Here is a 17,108-nt window from a genome sequence, read left to right on the forward strand (position 1 = left end):
ATCTGAGTCATCTTTTATTTCTTTCATCAGAATCTTGTAGTTTTCAGAGTATAGGTCTTTTACCTTTTTAGATTGGCTTATTCCTAGGTATTGTATTACTTTTTGTGGTGGTAAATGAAATTGTTTCCTTAGTTTCTCTTTCTGATCTTTCTTTGTTAGTGTATAGGTATGCATACAAGAGATTTCTGTGCAGTAATTTTTTATCCTGCATCTTTATCAAATTCTAGTAAATTAATCAGTTCTAGTAGTTATCTGGTGGCATCTTTTAGGATTTTCTGTGCATAGTACCATGTCATCTGCAAACAGTGAATTTTACTTCTTTTCCACTTTCAATTCAGTTCAGTCTTTCAGTTGTATCTGACTCTTTGCAACCCTGTGGACTGTAGCATGCTAGGCTTCTCTGTCCTTTACCATCTCCCAGAGCTTGCTCAAACTCAGGACCGTTGAGTCAGTGATGCCATCCAACCATCTCATCCCCTCTCATCCCCTTCTCCTCCTGCCTTCAATCTTTCCCAGCATCAGGGTCTTTTCTAATGAGTCAGCCCTTCGCATCAGGTGACCAAAGTATTGAAGCTTTCAATTTCAATTTCTTTATTTCTTTTTCTTTGATAGCTGTAGCCAGGACTTCTAATACTATGTTGAATAAACATGGTAAAGTGGACATACTTGTTGTACTGAAAATGCTTTCTACTTTTCACCTCTGAGTATGATGTTATCTGTAGGTTTGTCCTATATGGCCTTTATTATTTTGAGGCAGGTTACCTCTAAGCCCACTTTTGGAGAGGTTTTTTTTTCCTTAATCATAAAAGTGTGTTGAATTTTGTCAAAAATTTGTTTTGCATCTATCGAGATAATCATGTGGTTTTGGCTTATTAATACAGTGTATCACATTGACTGGTTTGTGTCTATGTAAGTAATCCTTACATCTCTTGGATAAATCCCATTTGATCATGATGTATTAATCTTGTAATGTATTGTTGGATTATGTTTGCTAGAAGTTTGTTGAAGATTTTTGCATCTGTGTTCATCAGTGATATTGACATGTAATTTTGGATTTTTTTGTAATCTTTGGTTTGGTATCAGAGTGATGGTGGCCTTTTAGGTGAGTTTTGGAGTGTTCTTCCTCTAATTTCCTGAAAGAGTTTCAGAAGAGTCGGTTTTGTCTCTTCTCTAAATGTTGGATAGAGTTTGCCACACTTTCATTTTCAATTCTTTTGATTGATCTGTTCATATTTTCTGTTTCTTCATGGTTCGGTCTTGGAAGGTTGTATCTTTCTAAGAACTTGTTCATTTTTTTTCTAGATTGTCCATTTTCTTGACCTATAGTTGCCTACAGTAATCTTCTGATCCTTTGCATTTCTGTGGTGTAATTTCTCTGTTGTAATTTCTCTGTTTTCTTTTTTAATTTTATTGATTTGAGTCCTCTCTCTTTTTTTCTTGATGGGTCTGGCTAAAGGTTTGTCAATTTTGTTTATCTTCCCAAAGAACCAGCTTTTAGTTTAAATGATTTTTGCTATTGTTTTCTTCATTTCTGTTTCATTTATTTCTGCTCTGATTTTTATAATTTTTTTATTTCTATTAACTTTGGATTTTTTCTTCTTTATCTAGTTGTTCTAGGTATAAGATTAAATTGTTTGAGATTTTTCTTATTTCTCTTGGTAGGATTGAATTGCTGTAAGCTTCCCTCTTAGGACTGTTTTGCTGTATCCCATAGGTTTTGGGTTGTTGTATTGTTGTTGTTGTTTTTCTGTATATTTTTTGGTTTCCTCTGATTTCTTCAGTGATCTCTTGGTTATTTAGTAGCATATTGTTTGGCCTCCATGTGTTTGTGTTTTTGACATTTTTTTTTCTTGTAATTGATTTCTAGTCTCATAGTGTTGTGTTTAGAAAAGATGCTTGATATGATTTCAGTTTTCTTAAATATTCAAGGGGCCTTCTCCTGATGTGGTAACCTCTCCTCTTCTTCAGCCACTCCCCCACACCCACCCCCACCCCACCACCCCAAGATTATGGATTCCATCTTGTTTCCTCTTTTGTTTCTCTCCCTCTTTCTCTCCATCCTATCTGGTCATTTGGGGATCTTTTCTTGTCTTTTAATGTATCCAAGATCCTCTGCTAATGTTCAGCATGTGGTGTGTTCAAATTGTTTCATTTGTAGATGTAATTAGTGATGTGCTTGTGGGAAGAAGTGAACCTCAGGTCCTTCTGTTCCAGCATCTTGACTGGTCTCATCTCCTTATATGTTCTTTATGTTATATCTGAAGTCGTTTTTTCCCCCTATGTGTGTACCTTTCTTGGCTTTAATTTATTTTGAGGCATACCCTGACTACTCTTTTTTTTTTTAAACTTTACAATATTGTATTGGTTTTGCCATATATCAACATGAATCCACCACAGGTATACACGTGTTCCCCATCCTGAACCCTCCTCTCTCCTCCCTCCCTGTACCATCCCTCTGGGTCGTCCCAGTCCACCAGCCCCAAGCATCCAGTATCGCGCATTGAACCTGGACTGGCGACTCGTTTCATATATGATATTAGACATGTTTCAGTGCCATTCTCCCAAATCATCCCACCCTCTCCCTCTCCCACAGAGTCCAAAAGACTGTTCTATACATCAGTGTCTCTTTTGCTGTCTCGTATACAGGGTTATTGTTACCATCCTTCTAAATTCCATATATATGCGTTAGTATACTGTATTGGTGTTTTTCTTTCTAGCTTGCTTCACTCTGTATAATAGGCTCCAGTTTCATCCACCTCATTAGAACTGATTCAAATGTATTCTTTTTAATGGCTGAGTAATACTCCATTGTGTATATGTACCACAGCTTTCTTATCCATTCATCTGCTGATGGACATCTAGGTTGCTTCCATGTCCTGGCTGTTAAAAACAGCGCTGCGATGAACATTGGGGTACATGTATCCCAGTTTTGGTTTCCTCAGTGTGTATGGCCAGCAGTGGGATTGCTGGGTCATAAGGCAGTTCTATTAACAGTTTTTTAAGGAATCTCCACACTGTTCTCCATAGTGGCTGTACTAGTTTGCATTCCCACCAACAGTGAAAGAGGGTTCCCTTTTCTCCACACCCTCTCCAGCATTTATTGCTTGTAGACTTTTGGATTGCAGCCTTTCTGACTGGCATGAAATGGTACCTCATAGTGGTTTTGATTTGCATTTCTCTGATAATGAGTGATGTTGAGCATCTTTTCATGTGTTTGTTAGCCATCTGTATGTCTTCTTTGGAGAAATGTCTATTTAGTTCTTTGGTCCATTTTTTGATTGGGTCATTTATTTTTCTGGAATTGAGTTGTAGGAGTTGCTTGTATATTTTTGAGATTAGTTGTTTGTCAGTTGCTTCATTTGCTATTATTTTCTCCCATTCTGAAGGCTGTCTTTTCACCTTGCTTATAGTTTCCTTTGTTGTGCAGAAGCTTTTAAGTTTAATTAGGTCCCATTTGTTTATTTTTGCTTTTATTTCCAATATTCTGAGAGATGGGTCATAGAGGATCCTGCTGTGATGTATGTCAGAGAGTGTTTTGCCTATGTTCTTCTCTAGGAGTTTTATAGTGTCTGATCTTACATTTAGATCTTTAATCCATTTTGAGTTTATTTTTATGTATGGTGTTAGAAAGTGTTCTAGTTTCATTCTTTTACAAGTGGTTGACCAGTTTTCCCAGCACCACTTGTTAAAGAGATTGTCTTTAATCCATTGTATATTCTTGCCTCCTTTGTCAAAGATAAGGTGTCCATAGGTGCGTGGATTTATCTCTGGGCTTTCTATTTTGTTCCATTGATCTATATTTCTGTCTTTGTGCCAGTACCATACTGTCTTGATGACTGTGGCCTTGTAGTAGAGCCTGAAGTCAGGCAGGTTGATTCCTCCAGTTCCATTCTTCTTTCTCAAGCTTGCTTTGGCTATTCGAGGTTTTTTGTATTTCCATACAAATTGTGAAATTATTTGTTCTATCTCAGTGAAGAATACCATTGGTAGCTTGATAGGGATTGCATTGAATCTATAAATTGCTTTGGGTAGTATACTCATTTTCACTATATTGATTCTTCCAATCCATGAACATGGTATATTTCTCCATCTGTTAGTGTTCTCTTTGATTTCTTTCACCAGTGTTTTATAGTTTTCTATATATAGGTCTTTAGTTTCTTTAGGTAGATATATTCCTAAGTATTTTTTTCTTTTCGTTGCAATGGTGAATGGAATTGTTTCCTTAATTTCTCTTTCTGTTTTCTCATTACTAGTGTATAGGAATGCAAGGGATGTCTGTTTGTTGATTTTATATCCTGCAACTTTACTATATTCATTGATTAGTTCTAGTAATTTTCTGGTGGAGTCTTTAGGGTTTTCTATGTAGAGGATCATGTCATCTGCAAACAGTGAGAGCTTTACTTCTTCTTTTCCAATCTGGATTCCTTTTATTTCTTTTTCTGCTCTGATTGCTGTGGCCAAAACTTCCAAAACTATGTTGAATAGTAATGGTAAAAATGGGCACCCTTGTCTTGTTCCTGACTTCAGGGGAAATGCTTTCAATTTTTCACCACTGAGGATAATGTTTGCTGTGGGTTTGTCATATATAGCTTTTATTATGTTGAGGTATGTTCCTTCTATTCCTGCTTTCTGGAGAGTTTTTATCATAAATGGATGTTGAATTTTGTCAAAGGCTTTTTCTGTATCTATTGAGATAATCATATGGTTTTTATTTTTCAATTTGTTAATGTGGTGTATTACATTGATTGATTTGCGGATATTGAAGAATCCTTGCATCCCTGGGATAAAGCCCACTTGGTCATGGTGTATGATCTTTTTAATGTGTTGTTGGATTCTGATTGCTAGAATTTTGTTAAGGATTTTTGCATCTATGTTCATCAGTGATATTGGCCTGTAGTTTTCTTTTTTTGTGGGATCTTTGTCAGGTTTTGGTATTAGGGTGATGGTGGCCTCATAGAATGAGTTTGGAAGTTTACCTTCCTCTGAAATTTTCTGGAAGAGTTTGAGTAGGATAGGTGTTAGCTCTTCTCTAAATTTTTGGTAGAATTCAGCTGTGAAGCCGTCTGAAACTGTAATCAGAAATCTTCCAGCAAACAAAAGCCCAGGTCCTGACTACTCTTCGTAGAAATCCAACTCGATTTTCATCCTGGTGTGTGAGATTGTCTCCTGATATTACATTTAGAAATAATTCTCTCCTTTTTTCATTTTTATGTAACTCTATAATAGTGATAAATGCTATTTTGATAAAATCTAATATTTGTTATATTTATCTCCTCTTATCCTCATTCTCTTAGTTTCTGGTTTTTTTTTTAGGGTAGTTCTATTTTTTATTTCTTTTTATTTGTTTTAAGTATTTTTTTTTAATTTATTTGACTGTGCTGAGTGTTGCAGCACAGTCTTTGATCTTCATTGTGGCATGCAAACTCTGAATTTCAGCATGCAAACTCTTAGTTATGGTGTGCAGTAGTTTTAGTTGTGGCATGTGAACTCTTAGCTACAGCATGTGGGATCTAGTTCCCTGACAGGGATCAAATTTGTGCCCTCTGCATTGGGAATCTAGAGTATTAGTTAGTGGAGCACCATAGAATTTCCCAGTTGTTTCTTTTTGTTTTTCTTTTCTCATTATTGCAAAACTGTGCCTTACATATATAGGCACGCAAATATATGTTGAATTTTAAATGCACTTATGATTTTTATATGTTCAAAGAATAATGTGCAATTTCATAGTTACTGTGGTAGCAGTAAATATTCTGTTACAACCACATGAAAAGTATAACTGACATTTAATTTTGCAATTGAATTTCAGTAGAAGATGGTGGTTTAAGCTGGCTAAGGAAGTCTTATCAAAGAATGAAAGAACAAGCTGAGAAACAAAATAGAAATTTTGAGGACATTGTAGCTGAAAGATACGGGGTAAGTCTTGGTATTTAGGAGATAAATATTATTTTCAAAGATATATGGAAATTGACTTTAACTTTGTTAGTGTTTTGTGCTAGGATACCTTTTTTAATTGACTCTATATTAAATTTCATTTCTAACTGTCTTAACTGCTGAAGCTGTGTTTTGCATTTCATTTTTAGATAAACCTGTGCAGCATATTTAAATATAAAATTTAATGAATATGAAACTTAAGTAAGGACAGTTTAAGAACATATGTTTTTAATGTAAAAGCAGCATTTTCTTGATGTGAAGAAATTTCAATAGTATAGGAAAGCCTCCATAGAATATCTTTTGATATAAGTAGTATTTTTTTTTGCTTTTAGAAAGTGATATTTATTCATTTTTCTTCCAGTTTTATTGAGATATACTTGACATACAGTACTGCATAAGTTTAAGTTATGCAACATGATCTGACTTACTTAAAACATGGCATGATTACTGTGTATGTGTGTGCATGTGTGTGTATAGAACAATGGAATGATGAAGTAATATATTTTAGAACCAGCTCCCCCATTCACAATGTGTGAATAATCTTTCTGTTTCAGTAGCTGTTGATGTCCTGTTTTTTAAAATTTCAGTAGAAAGAGGTTTATAAAGGAGTAAACAAAAAGTGAGAGAATTATTATTGGCAGAGACATTACTTTTCCAGCAAAGGTCTGTCCAATCAACGCTATAGTTTTTCCAGTAGTCATGTATGGATGTAAGAGTTGGACTATGAAGAAAGCTGAGCACCGAAGAATTGATGCTTTTGAACTGTGGTGTTGGAGAAGACTCTTGAGAGTCCCTTGGACTGCAAGGAGATCTAATCAGTCCATTCTGAAGGAGATCAGTCCTGGGTGTTCTTTGGAAGGAATGATGCTAAAGCTGAAACTCCAGTACTTTGGCCACCTCATGCAAAGAGTTGACTCATTGGAAAAGACTCTGATGCTGGGAGGGATTGGGGGCAGAAGGAGAAGGGGACAACAGAGGATGAGATAGCTGGATGGCATCACCGACTTGATGGATGTGAGTTTGAGTGAACTCCGGGAGTTGGTGATGGACAGGGAGGCCTGGCGTGCTGCGATTCATGGGGTCGTAATGAGTTGGACATGACTGAGCGACTGAACTGAACTGAAGAGAATATATGTTAATATTTTGAGAGAGATATATATATATATATATATATATATATAATTCTTTCCTCATTATTATATAATTTTAAAATAAACTGTGTTACAAAAGTAGGCTTATGGACTGGGCTTCCCTGGAGGTTCAGTGGTAAAGAATCTGCCTGCCAATGCAGAAGACCTAAGACATGCAAGTTTGATCCATGGGTTGGGCAAATCCCTTGGAGCAGGAGATCGCAACCCACTCTATTATTCTTGCCTGGAAAACTTCCATGAACACAGGAACCTGGAGAGCTTCAGTTCTGGGATCACAAAGAGTCTGACAACAGACATAGCATAAACTTACAGTCTACATTGTTTGTTTCACTTTCACAAGCAGACATAGTTGGATGCCAGTAAATACATACATTTTAATGATCTCTTAATATTTATACATATATTTATACAGTGGAGGTGATGGAATGCCAGCCTAGCTATGTAAAATCCTAAAAGTTGATGCTTTTAGGATTAAAAGATGCTTTTAGATTAAAGTGCTGCACTTAATATGTCAGCAAATTTTGTTCTTCCACAGTGGTTAAGGACTGGAGAAGATCAGTTTTCATTCCAATCCAAAGAAGGGCAATGCCAAGGAATGTTCAAACTACTGTACAATTGTGCTCATTTTACATGCTAGCAAGGAATACTCAAAATCCTTCAAGCTAGGGTTCAACAGTACATAAACCAAGAACTTTTGAATATATCAGCTGTACTTAGAAAAGGCAGAAGAACCAGATTACCAAATTGCCAACATTCGTTGGATCATAGGAAAAGCAAGAGAGTTTCAGAAAAACATCTACTTCTGCTTCACTGACTGCACTAAAGCCTTTGACTGTGTGGATCAAAACAAACTATGGAAAATTCTTAAAGAAATGGAAGTACCAGACTACCTTACCTGCCTCCTGAGAAACTAGTATGCAGGTCAAGAAGCAACAGTTAGAACCAGACTTGGAAAAACAGACTGGTTCCAAATTGGGAAAGGAGTACATCAAGTCTATATATTGTTACCCTGGTTTTTTAACTTAAATGCAGAGCACATCATGTGAAATACCTGACTAGATGAGTCACAAGCTGGAATCAAGATTGCTGGGAGAAGTATCAACAACCTCAGACATGCAGATGATACCACCCTGATGGCAGAAAGCAAAGAGGCAAGAGAAACTTGATGAAGATGAAAGAGCAGAGTGAAAAATCTGGCTTAAACTCAGCATTCAAAAAACTAAGATCATGGCATCAGTTCCTGGCAAATAGATGGGGAAAAAATGAAACCAGTAACAGACTTTATTTTCTTGGGCTCCTAAATCTCTGTGGAAGGTGACTGATGCTTGTTCTTTGGAAGAAAAGTTATGACAAACCTAGACAGTGTATTAAAAAGCAGATACATTACTTTGCTGACAAAGATCCATATAATCAGACCTGTGGTTTTTCCAGTAGTCAGGTATGGATGTGACAGTTGGACCATAAAAAAGGCTGAGTGCTGAAGAATTGGTACTTTTGAACCATGGTGCTAGAGAATACACTAAAGAGTCTTTTGGACTGCAGAGAGTCAAAACAGTCCATCCTAAGGGAAGTCATCCTTGAATATTCTTTGGAAGGACTGGTGCTGAAGCTGAAGCTTCAGTATCTTAACTACCTGATGCAAAGTTCTGACTCTTTGAAAAAGACCCTGATGCTGGGAAAGGCAGGAGGAGAAAGGGACGACAGACGATAACATGGTTAGATGACATCACCTATTCAATGGATATGAGTTTGGGCAAACTCTGGGAGATGGTGAAGGACAGGGAAGTCTGGTGTTCTGCAGTCCATGGGTTGCAAAGAGTTGGACATGACTTAGCGACTCAACAACAACCCATTATTTATTTATGTTAGTGGAGAGATATTTATATGTTTTTATTTTTTCCCTGTTAAACTGCACTGTGATGACCATCTTTTCCAATGAATGTTGTGTACTTACCTGGTTATTTTCTTAAAAGAATTACTATAAGTGGAATTACCAATTAAAGGATATGGATACTTACAGTGAGATTTACATTGCAAAATTTCTCTGTAGAAGGATTGAAGGAATTACACTCAATAAAATTACTTTTTTTCCTATGATTTTCAATAGTAGTATTATGTTTTCTAGTCTATGCTACTGTGATTGGTAAGCAGATTTTTTTTTTGCCTTTATTTTTATCGTTTGTTCACTAATCAAGTGGATTCTTTTTTTTCATGTATTTTTTGCCATTTGATTTGATTATTTGTAGTATTTACTCATTTGGGGATATTGACTTAAGACCTTTTAATAAATCTTCCTGTTAGTTTCATGTTTTCTTTTTACTTATATTTGCTATGGTGCTGCTGCTGCTAAGTCGCTTCAGTCATGTCCGACTCTGTGCGACCCCATAGACAGCAGCCTATGAGGCTCCCCCATCCCTGGGATTCTCCAGGCAAGAACACTGGAGTGGGTTGCCATTTCCTTCTCCAATGCATGAAAGTGAAAGGTGAAAGTGAAGACGCTCAGTCGTGTCTGACTCTTAGCGACCCCATGGACTGCAGTCACATCCATACATGACTATTGGAAAAACCGGACTACTGGAAAAACCATACCCTTGACTAAATGGACCTTTGTTGACAAAATTTTATCTCTGCTTTCTAATATGCTGTCTAGGTTGGTCATAACTTTCCTTCCAAGGAGAAAGCGTCTTTTAATTTCATGGCTGCAGTCACCATCTGCAGTGATTTTGGACAGTATGAAAAGGCAAAAAGATTTGACACTGAAAGATGAACTCCCCACGTCAGTAGATGCCCAATATGCTACTGGGGAAGAGTGGAGAAAGAGCTCCAGAAGGAATAAAGAGGCTGAACCAAAGCAGAAACAATACCTAGCTGTCAGTGTGTCTTGTGGTGAAAGTAAAAGCTGATGCTTTAAATAACAATATTGCATTGGAATGTTAGGTCCATGAATCAAGGTAAATTGGAAGTGGTCAAACAGGAGATCGCAAGAGTGAACATCAACATTTTAGGAATCAGTGAACTAAAATGGTCTGGAATGGGTGAATTTAATTCAGATGACCTTTATATCTACTACTGAGGACAAATCTCTTAGAAGAAAGGGAGTAGCCCTCATAGTCAATAAAAGAGTCCAAAATGTAGTACTTGGTTGCAGTCTCAAAAACAACTGAATGATCTCTGTTCATTTCCAAGGCAAACCATTCAGTGTCACAGTAATCCTAGTCTATGCCCTCAACCACTAGTGCTGAAGAAGCTGAAGTTGAGTGGTTCTATGAAGACCTACAAGACCTTCTAGAACTAACACCCAAAAAAGATGTCCTTTTCATCATAGGGGACTGGAATGCAAATGAAGGAAGTCAAGAGATACCTGGCGTAACAGGCAGGTTTGTCCTTGTAGTACAAAATGAAGCAAGCAAAGGCTAACAGTTTTGCCAAGAGAATGCGCTGGTCATAGCAAACACCCTCTTCCAACAACACAAGAGATGGTGGACATCTGGTGGACATCACTAGATGGTCAGTACCAAAATCAGAGTGATTATATGCTTGGAATGGAAGATGGAATCAGCAAAAACTGACTGGTTCAGATCATGAACTCCTTGTTGCAAAATTCAGACTTAAATTGAGGAAAGTAGGGAAATCCATTAGACCATGGGTGTATGACCTAAATCAAATCCCTTATGAGTATACAGTGGAAGTGACAAATAGACTCAACGGATTAGATCTGATAGAGTGCCTGAAGAACTATGGACAGAGATTTGTAACATAGTACAGGTGGCAGTGATCAAAACCATCCTCAAGAAAAAGAAATGGAAAAAGGCAAAATGATTGTCTGACGAGGCCTTACAAATAGCTGAGAAAAGAAGAGAAGTGAAAGGCAAAGGAGAAAAGGAAAGGTATACCTAATCTGAATTCAGAGTCCCAAAGAATAGCAAGGAGAGATAAGGAAATCTTCCTAAGTGAACAATGCAAAGAAATAGAGGAAAACAGTAGAAGGGGAAAGACTAGAGATCTCTTCAAGAAAATTAGAGATACCATGTTTTTCCAGTAGTCATGTATGGATGTGAGAGTTGGACTATAAAGAAAGCTGAACACTGAAGAATTGATGCTTTTGAACTGTGGTGTTGGAGAAGACTCTTGAGAGTCCCTTGGACTGCAAGGAGATCCAACCAGTCCATCCTAATGGAGATCAGTCCTGGGTGTTCATTGGAGGGACTGATGTTGAAGCTGAAACTCCAATACTTTGGCCACCTGATGCAGAGAGCTGACTCATTTGAAAACACCCTGATGCTGGGAAAGACTGAGGGCAGGAGGAGAAGGACATGACAGAGGATGAGATGGCTGGATGACATCACCGACACCATGGACATGGGTTTGGGTGGACTCCAGGAGTTGGTGATGGACAGGGAGGCCTGGCATGCTGCAGTTCCTGGGGTCTCAAAGAGTCGGACATGACTGAGTGACTGAACTGAACTGAACTGAACTGAAGGGAACATTTCATAAAGAGATGGGCACAATAAAGGACAGAAATGGTGCGGACCTAACAGAAGCAGAAGATATTAAGAAGAGGTGGCAAGAATACACAGAAGTATACAAAAAAGATCTTAATGATCCAGATAACCACAATGGTGTGGTCACTCTCCTAAAAGCCAGACATCTTGGAGTGCAAAGTCAAGTGGGTCTTCGGAAGGATTGCTACGAACAAAGATAGTGGAGGTGATGGAATTCCGGCTGAGCTATTTCAAATCCTAAAAGATGATGTTCTGAAAGTGCTGCAGTCAATATGCCAGCAAATATGGAAACCTCAATAGTAGCCACAGGACTGGAAATGGTCAGTTTTCATTCCAGTATCAAAGAAGGGCAATGCCAAAGAATGTTAAAACTATTAGACAATTGCACTTGTTTCACATGCTAGCAAAGTAATGCTCAAAATTCTCCAAGTGAGGCTTCAACAGTATATAAGCCAAGAACTCCCATATATTCAAGCTGGATTTAGAAAAGGCAGAGGAACCAGAGATCAAATTTCTAACATCCGTTGGATCCTAGGAAAGCAAGAGAATCCCAGAAAAACATCTATTTCATTGATTATGCTAAAGCCTTTCCATAAGAAACTGTGTAAAGTTGTTCAAGATGTGGGAATACCAGACCACCTTAACTGTCTCCTGGGATACCCGTATGCAGGTCAAGAAGCAACAGTTAGAACTGGACATGGAACAGTAGACTGATTCAAAATTGGGAAAGGAGTACATTATGTCTATATCTTGTCACCCTGCTTATTTAACGTAATATGCAGAGTACATCATGAGAAATTCCAAGTTGGATAAAGCATAAGCTGGAATCAAGACTGCTGGGAGAAATATCAATAACCTCAAGATATTCAGATATCATATCACGTATCACATCACCCTTATGGCTGAAAGGAAAGAGGAACTAAAGAGACTCTTGATGAAGATGAAAGAGGAGAGTGAAAATGCTGGCGTAAAATTCAAATGTTCCAAAAACTAAGATCATGGCAAGTCCCATCACTTCATGGCAAATAGATGGGGAAATAGTGGAAACAGTGAGGACAGACTTTATTTCCTGGTCTCCGAAGTCACTGCAGATGGAGACTCCAGCCATGAAATTAAAAGACGCTTGCTCCTTGGAAGAAAAGCAATGACAAACCTAGACAGTGTGTTAAAAAGTGGAGACTTTGCTTTGCCTACAAAGGTCTGGATAGTCAAAACTGGTTTTTTCAGTAGTCACGTATGGATGTGAGAATTGCACCATGAAGAAGGCTGATCACTGAAGAATGATGCTTTTGAACTGTGGTGTTGGAGAAGACTCTTGATAGTCCCTTGGACTGCGAGGAGATGAAGCCAGTCAATCCTAAAGGAAATCAACCCGGAATATTCATTGGAAGGGCTGATGCTGAAGCTGAAGCTGTAATACTTCGGCCACCTGATGCGAAGGACAGACTCATTAGAAAAAACCTTGATGGTGGGAAAGATTGAAGGCAGCAGGAGAAGGGCACGATAGAGGACGAGCTAGTTGGATGGCATTACCGACTCAGTGGACATGAGTTTGAGCAAGGTCCAGGGGATGGTGAAGTACAGGGATGCCTGGCATGCTGCAGTTCTGGGGTCACAAAGAATCAGACATGACTGAGCGACTGAATAACAATATTGAATTATCTCATCCTAAAATACTGGTTATTCATCAGTTCAAATTTTCATTTATTCTTTTCAGTGCATTTCTCCATTTGTTGTTACATATATATTCTTATCCTCAGTATATTTTTTATTTTTTTCAAGAATATGTTGAATATTTCCTCCTTTATGTTTTCTGACTTGACTGGTATTAGTCTGCCCGTTTTTTTTAAACTCTTGTCATTACATCTATAGCTCTTTTAAACTGGCTTATCTGGGAAAATAGTTACATGGAAATGTTTATTACTTTTTCTTGCTCAGTATTACAATATTTAGACTTTCTTGTATTCTTGAAATAGAATTTCAGGACTTTGATATAGACACCTTTCTTCTGTGTTTAAGTGCATTTAAGATGAAGATTGTCATGTTTAAGAAGTATCTTTGCATTCACAGTTTATTGAAAGGTGCTTTTTTGTTAATTTGCTTTTAAATTAGAAGTGGGTATCTAATTTTTATGAAATAACTTTTGATATCCTTTGAGATAAAAATTTTTTTTTTCTTTTGTTAATGAGATGAATTGTTTGAACATATTTTCTATCTTAGGGCCATTCTTAGATTCTTTAACTCCTATTTGATCATGGCATTTACTTTAATATACTACTGAATTAAATTTGTTAATATTTTATTTTGCATTTATATCTTTATATATATATTATCTTTATTTTTCTTTTTATCTTTTAAGGGTTATTATAAGTTTATTTTTGAAACTTTGAAGTTTTATATAATTTCTTAATTCTCTGGAACAGTTAAGAGTCAAAGAGTTAGGCATTTTGACATAATGGTTAAAAACATTCGCTGTGTAGTTAAATAGTCTTGAATTTCAATATCAGGTTTGTTACTCTTGCTGTGTGATTTTAAGCTTCATTTTTATTTTTTATTTTAAAGACACAATTATTAGTATCATTCTCATAGAATTGTGAGCACTAATAATAATTTGAATGCTTTTCATCTGCCACGTACAGTTGTATTACTTTATGTATTATTAAATTTATTTAATAGCCACAGTTATACTATTATATTTATTTAGTAAATGAGGAAACTGAGGCAGAGTTTAAATAACCAAGATTATGAAATTCATGAATAAATTTGAACCTAGACATTCTACATAGACCCCATTTAAATGATTCAGAAGTGTAGTACAATAAGCATTGGATAAATTGTGTCAGCTACTGTTTTTGTTGTTTTTGTTTTTACCATATTTTATTGACTTTTAGAAGCCACTAATTATAAAGACATCGTTAATTTATGTATCACCAAGAAAGAAAAAAGTTGCCTATGAGGCAATGCTTAAATTGCGAAAATATCCCCCTTCACTGCCATCATTTTCATTCTGTTCACGTTGTCATTAAATTTAAGAAACATGTTAAGCCTAGATTTTTAAAATAATTTGATAGAATATAATGGATTATCTCTGCCTCATCTAAGATAATGACTTTCCATCTCAACTCTCAGATTTTATGGAATATTTTAAAATTTTAATTACAGTTTACTATAAGTTTAAAAAATATGCATGTTATCCTTGACAGTTGTATTCTTCACAACTATAAGAACAATTATTTAGACTTAACCATTACATTTGCCATTTAGTTTATGGACCGAATTCCTTTTTTCAAAGATACCTGCTCTAATTCATTTACGGTTTGGCTTAATGATACTGAGTAATTTCTCCCCTAGAATTAGTAAGTAATGTACTTTCTGATATGTTGCATTTCGGAAAATGCCTTTCTTCTGTACATGTCAAGGAAAGATAATTTGACTGAATTGAATTCTTTATTTAGAATTATTACCTTAGAATTATTTTTCAAAAATTTTCATCTTCACTTCATTATCTTCTAGCACTTAGTGAAAAGTTAACAGTCTTAACTTCCTTTCCTTTGTTGGTAGAATGTTGTTTACCTAACTCCCATTTGTTTACTTGTTCACATTCACTCCTTCGTCTGATCTGATCTTTGTGAAAAATTTATTTTCTGCACGAATTTTGAGACTCAGGAATTAGGATTTTTTAATGTATGAGTTTCTGTATGCTTCACTTTCTTCCTTCCCCCTGTTGGATGAGACCTTTGGATCTAGAAAATTAGCTGGGGAAATTTTTTTGTTAATGCTTCTACTGTCTTTGGTTTTTCCTTCTGTAAGTATATGCATTTCTGTAGAATTAATTGTCCATATGTCTTTCGCTATAACTTATATTTGTTTACCATCTTTTCCCAAGTCCAGCAAATTCTTAGGCTAGTGTTGAGTTCGCAGATTTGGATTCAATACTTTCTGTTGTTCTACTCACTACCTGCCTATCTTAGAACATAGTGTTCTTTGTCTTTCTTGCTCTTGAACTGCTCTTCTTTTCATAAGAGTGTGTTTTAGCAATACAGTTACATCTTGAATCTCACTGATAGTAGGAAATACATTTAAAAATATTATGTCTTTATTGATTTCTGAATTCTGTTTTGTTTTAATGCTGGGTATTTGGTCTAAATGGCTTCTTTTGAGCTCCCAGAATTTTTTTATTATTTGATAATTTTTATTGGATTATTCATATTTTTAAAAATACTCATTTTATAGCGATGTGTTTCTTTGCTCCAGCTACCACAACACAGTTCCACAGACTGGGTGACTTAAACAACAGCAATTTATTTTCCTACAGTTAAGGAGAATCGAAGTTCAAGATCAAGATGTTAGAGGGTTTGGTTTCTTCTGAGGCCTTTCTTTTTAGTTCATAAGTATCTGCCTTCTAGCTCTGTCCTCGCATGGTGTTTTCTCTGTGTGTGCTTATATCTCTGTGTGTCCACATTCTTCTGATTACAAGGATAGCAGTCATACTGGATTAAGGTGTAACCCAGTGACCTCATTTTTAACTTAATCAGCTCTTTAGAGATCCTTTTTACAAATGTCACATTCTGAGGTTCTGTGGGTTAAGGGTTTGACATATGACTTTGGAGGGGGTACATATTTCAGCCTATGTCATTTAGGATGATTGTATAGGTCTTTCATTCCCCTTTTTTAGGTTTTTCTTTCATTGTACTACATGACAATATATCATGACACAGTGGCATGTGGAGTACAAGTCATTGAGCCATTTTTAATTTTAAATATCTTGTTGAACTTTTCCTCCTTTCTAGTCAATGGAAGTATTTCAGTTGAAATTAAAAGAAGCTGAAAAAGCTGCATTTACAAAAGAAGATGGTAGACGAGAACGGTGGAAGAAACCAACATACTCAGATAGAGCACACAGTAGTCAAGAAAGTGGAAAGTCAGACTTGGTAAAGTATAGTAAAAGTTCAAGAGGTAGATATAATACAACAGATATTGCAAACAGTATCACTAAAGATAAGTTTAGTGGTGATGTAAAAGATGGTAGATCTGTGTTTTCAGAAACATATAGAAGAGAACCCAGTCCAAGGAAAAATCAAGAATTTTCTTCTCATGTAAATTTAAGAGCTAAATTCTTAAGACCCTCTGATGATGAAGAAGTATCATTTCATAGCAAGCACAGAAATTTTGAACCATCTAGTTCATCTTCAGCAGTAGTCCCTCAAGATTCTGTGCATTGTGGTTTTCAAAAATCCACAGAGAACAGTGAAGAAAGTTTATCATGCTGGAGTCGATTTGGGAGGGGAGACAGGAAACATTCAAATCAAAAGCCATTAGAAACCAGTCATAGTGTTGACCATGGATACGTTTCAGAAGACGTGAGAGAAAAGTCACAGGAGGAAGGCTTGAGAGATGACTATGTGACAAAAGAACATCTACAGGACACAAAATCTTCGCTTGCCAGGTATTCTGTCGTTTGTTTTCTAAACCGATAAATGAATACTAAGGTCCAGAGGACTCAAGATACTGAACTGCACTTTTA

At 36.4% G+C, this 17,108-nt stretch overlaps 1 protein-coding gene across 5 annotated transcripts in view; it reads left to right on the forward strand.

The window, feature by feature from the left end:
- The window catches only part of CWF19L2 (CWF19 like cell cycle control factor 2), a 140,763-nt gene that overhangs the window by 45,405 nt on the left and 78,250 nt on the right, over positions 1-17,108 (forward strand). For all 5 annotated transcript variants that reach the window (XM_055547764.1, XM_055547766.1, XM_055547765.1 and 2 more), the window contains exons 7-8: positions 5,807-5,913; positions 16,375-17,030. In XM_055547764.1, the coding sequence (XP_055403739.1) occupies positions 5,807-5,913; positions 16,375-17,030 (763 nt within the window). The remainder of the gene's footprint in view (positions 1-5,806; positions 5,914-16,374; positions 17,031-17,108) is intronic.

Source organism: Bubalus kerabau, chromosome 15 (genome assembly GCF_029407905.1).
Source record: "Bubalus kerabau isolate K-KA32 ecotype Philippines breed swamp buffalo chromosome 15, PCC_UOA_SB_1v2, whole genome shotgun sequence".
NCBI classification, from domain to species: Eukaryota; Metazoa; Chordata; class Mammalia; order Artiodactyla; family Bovidae; genus Bubalus; species Bubalus kerabau.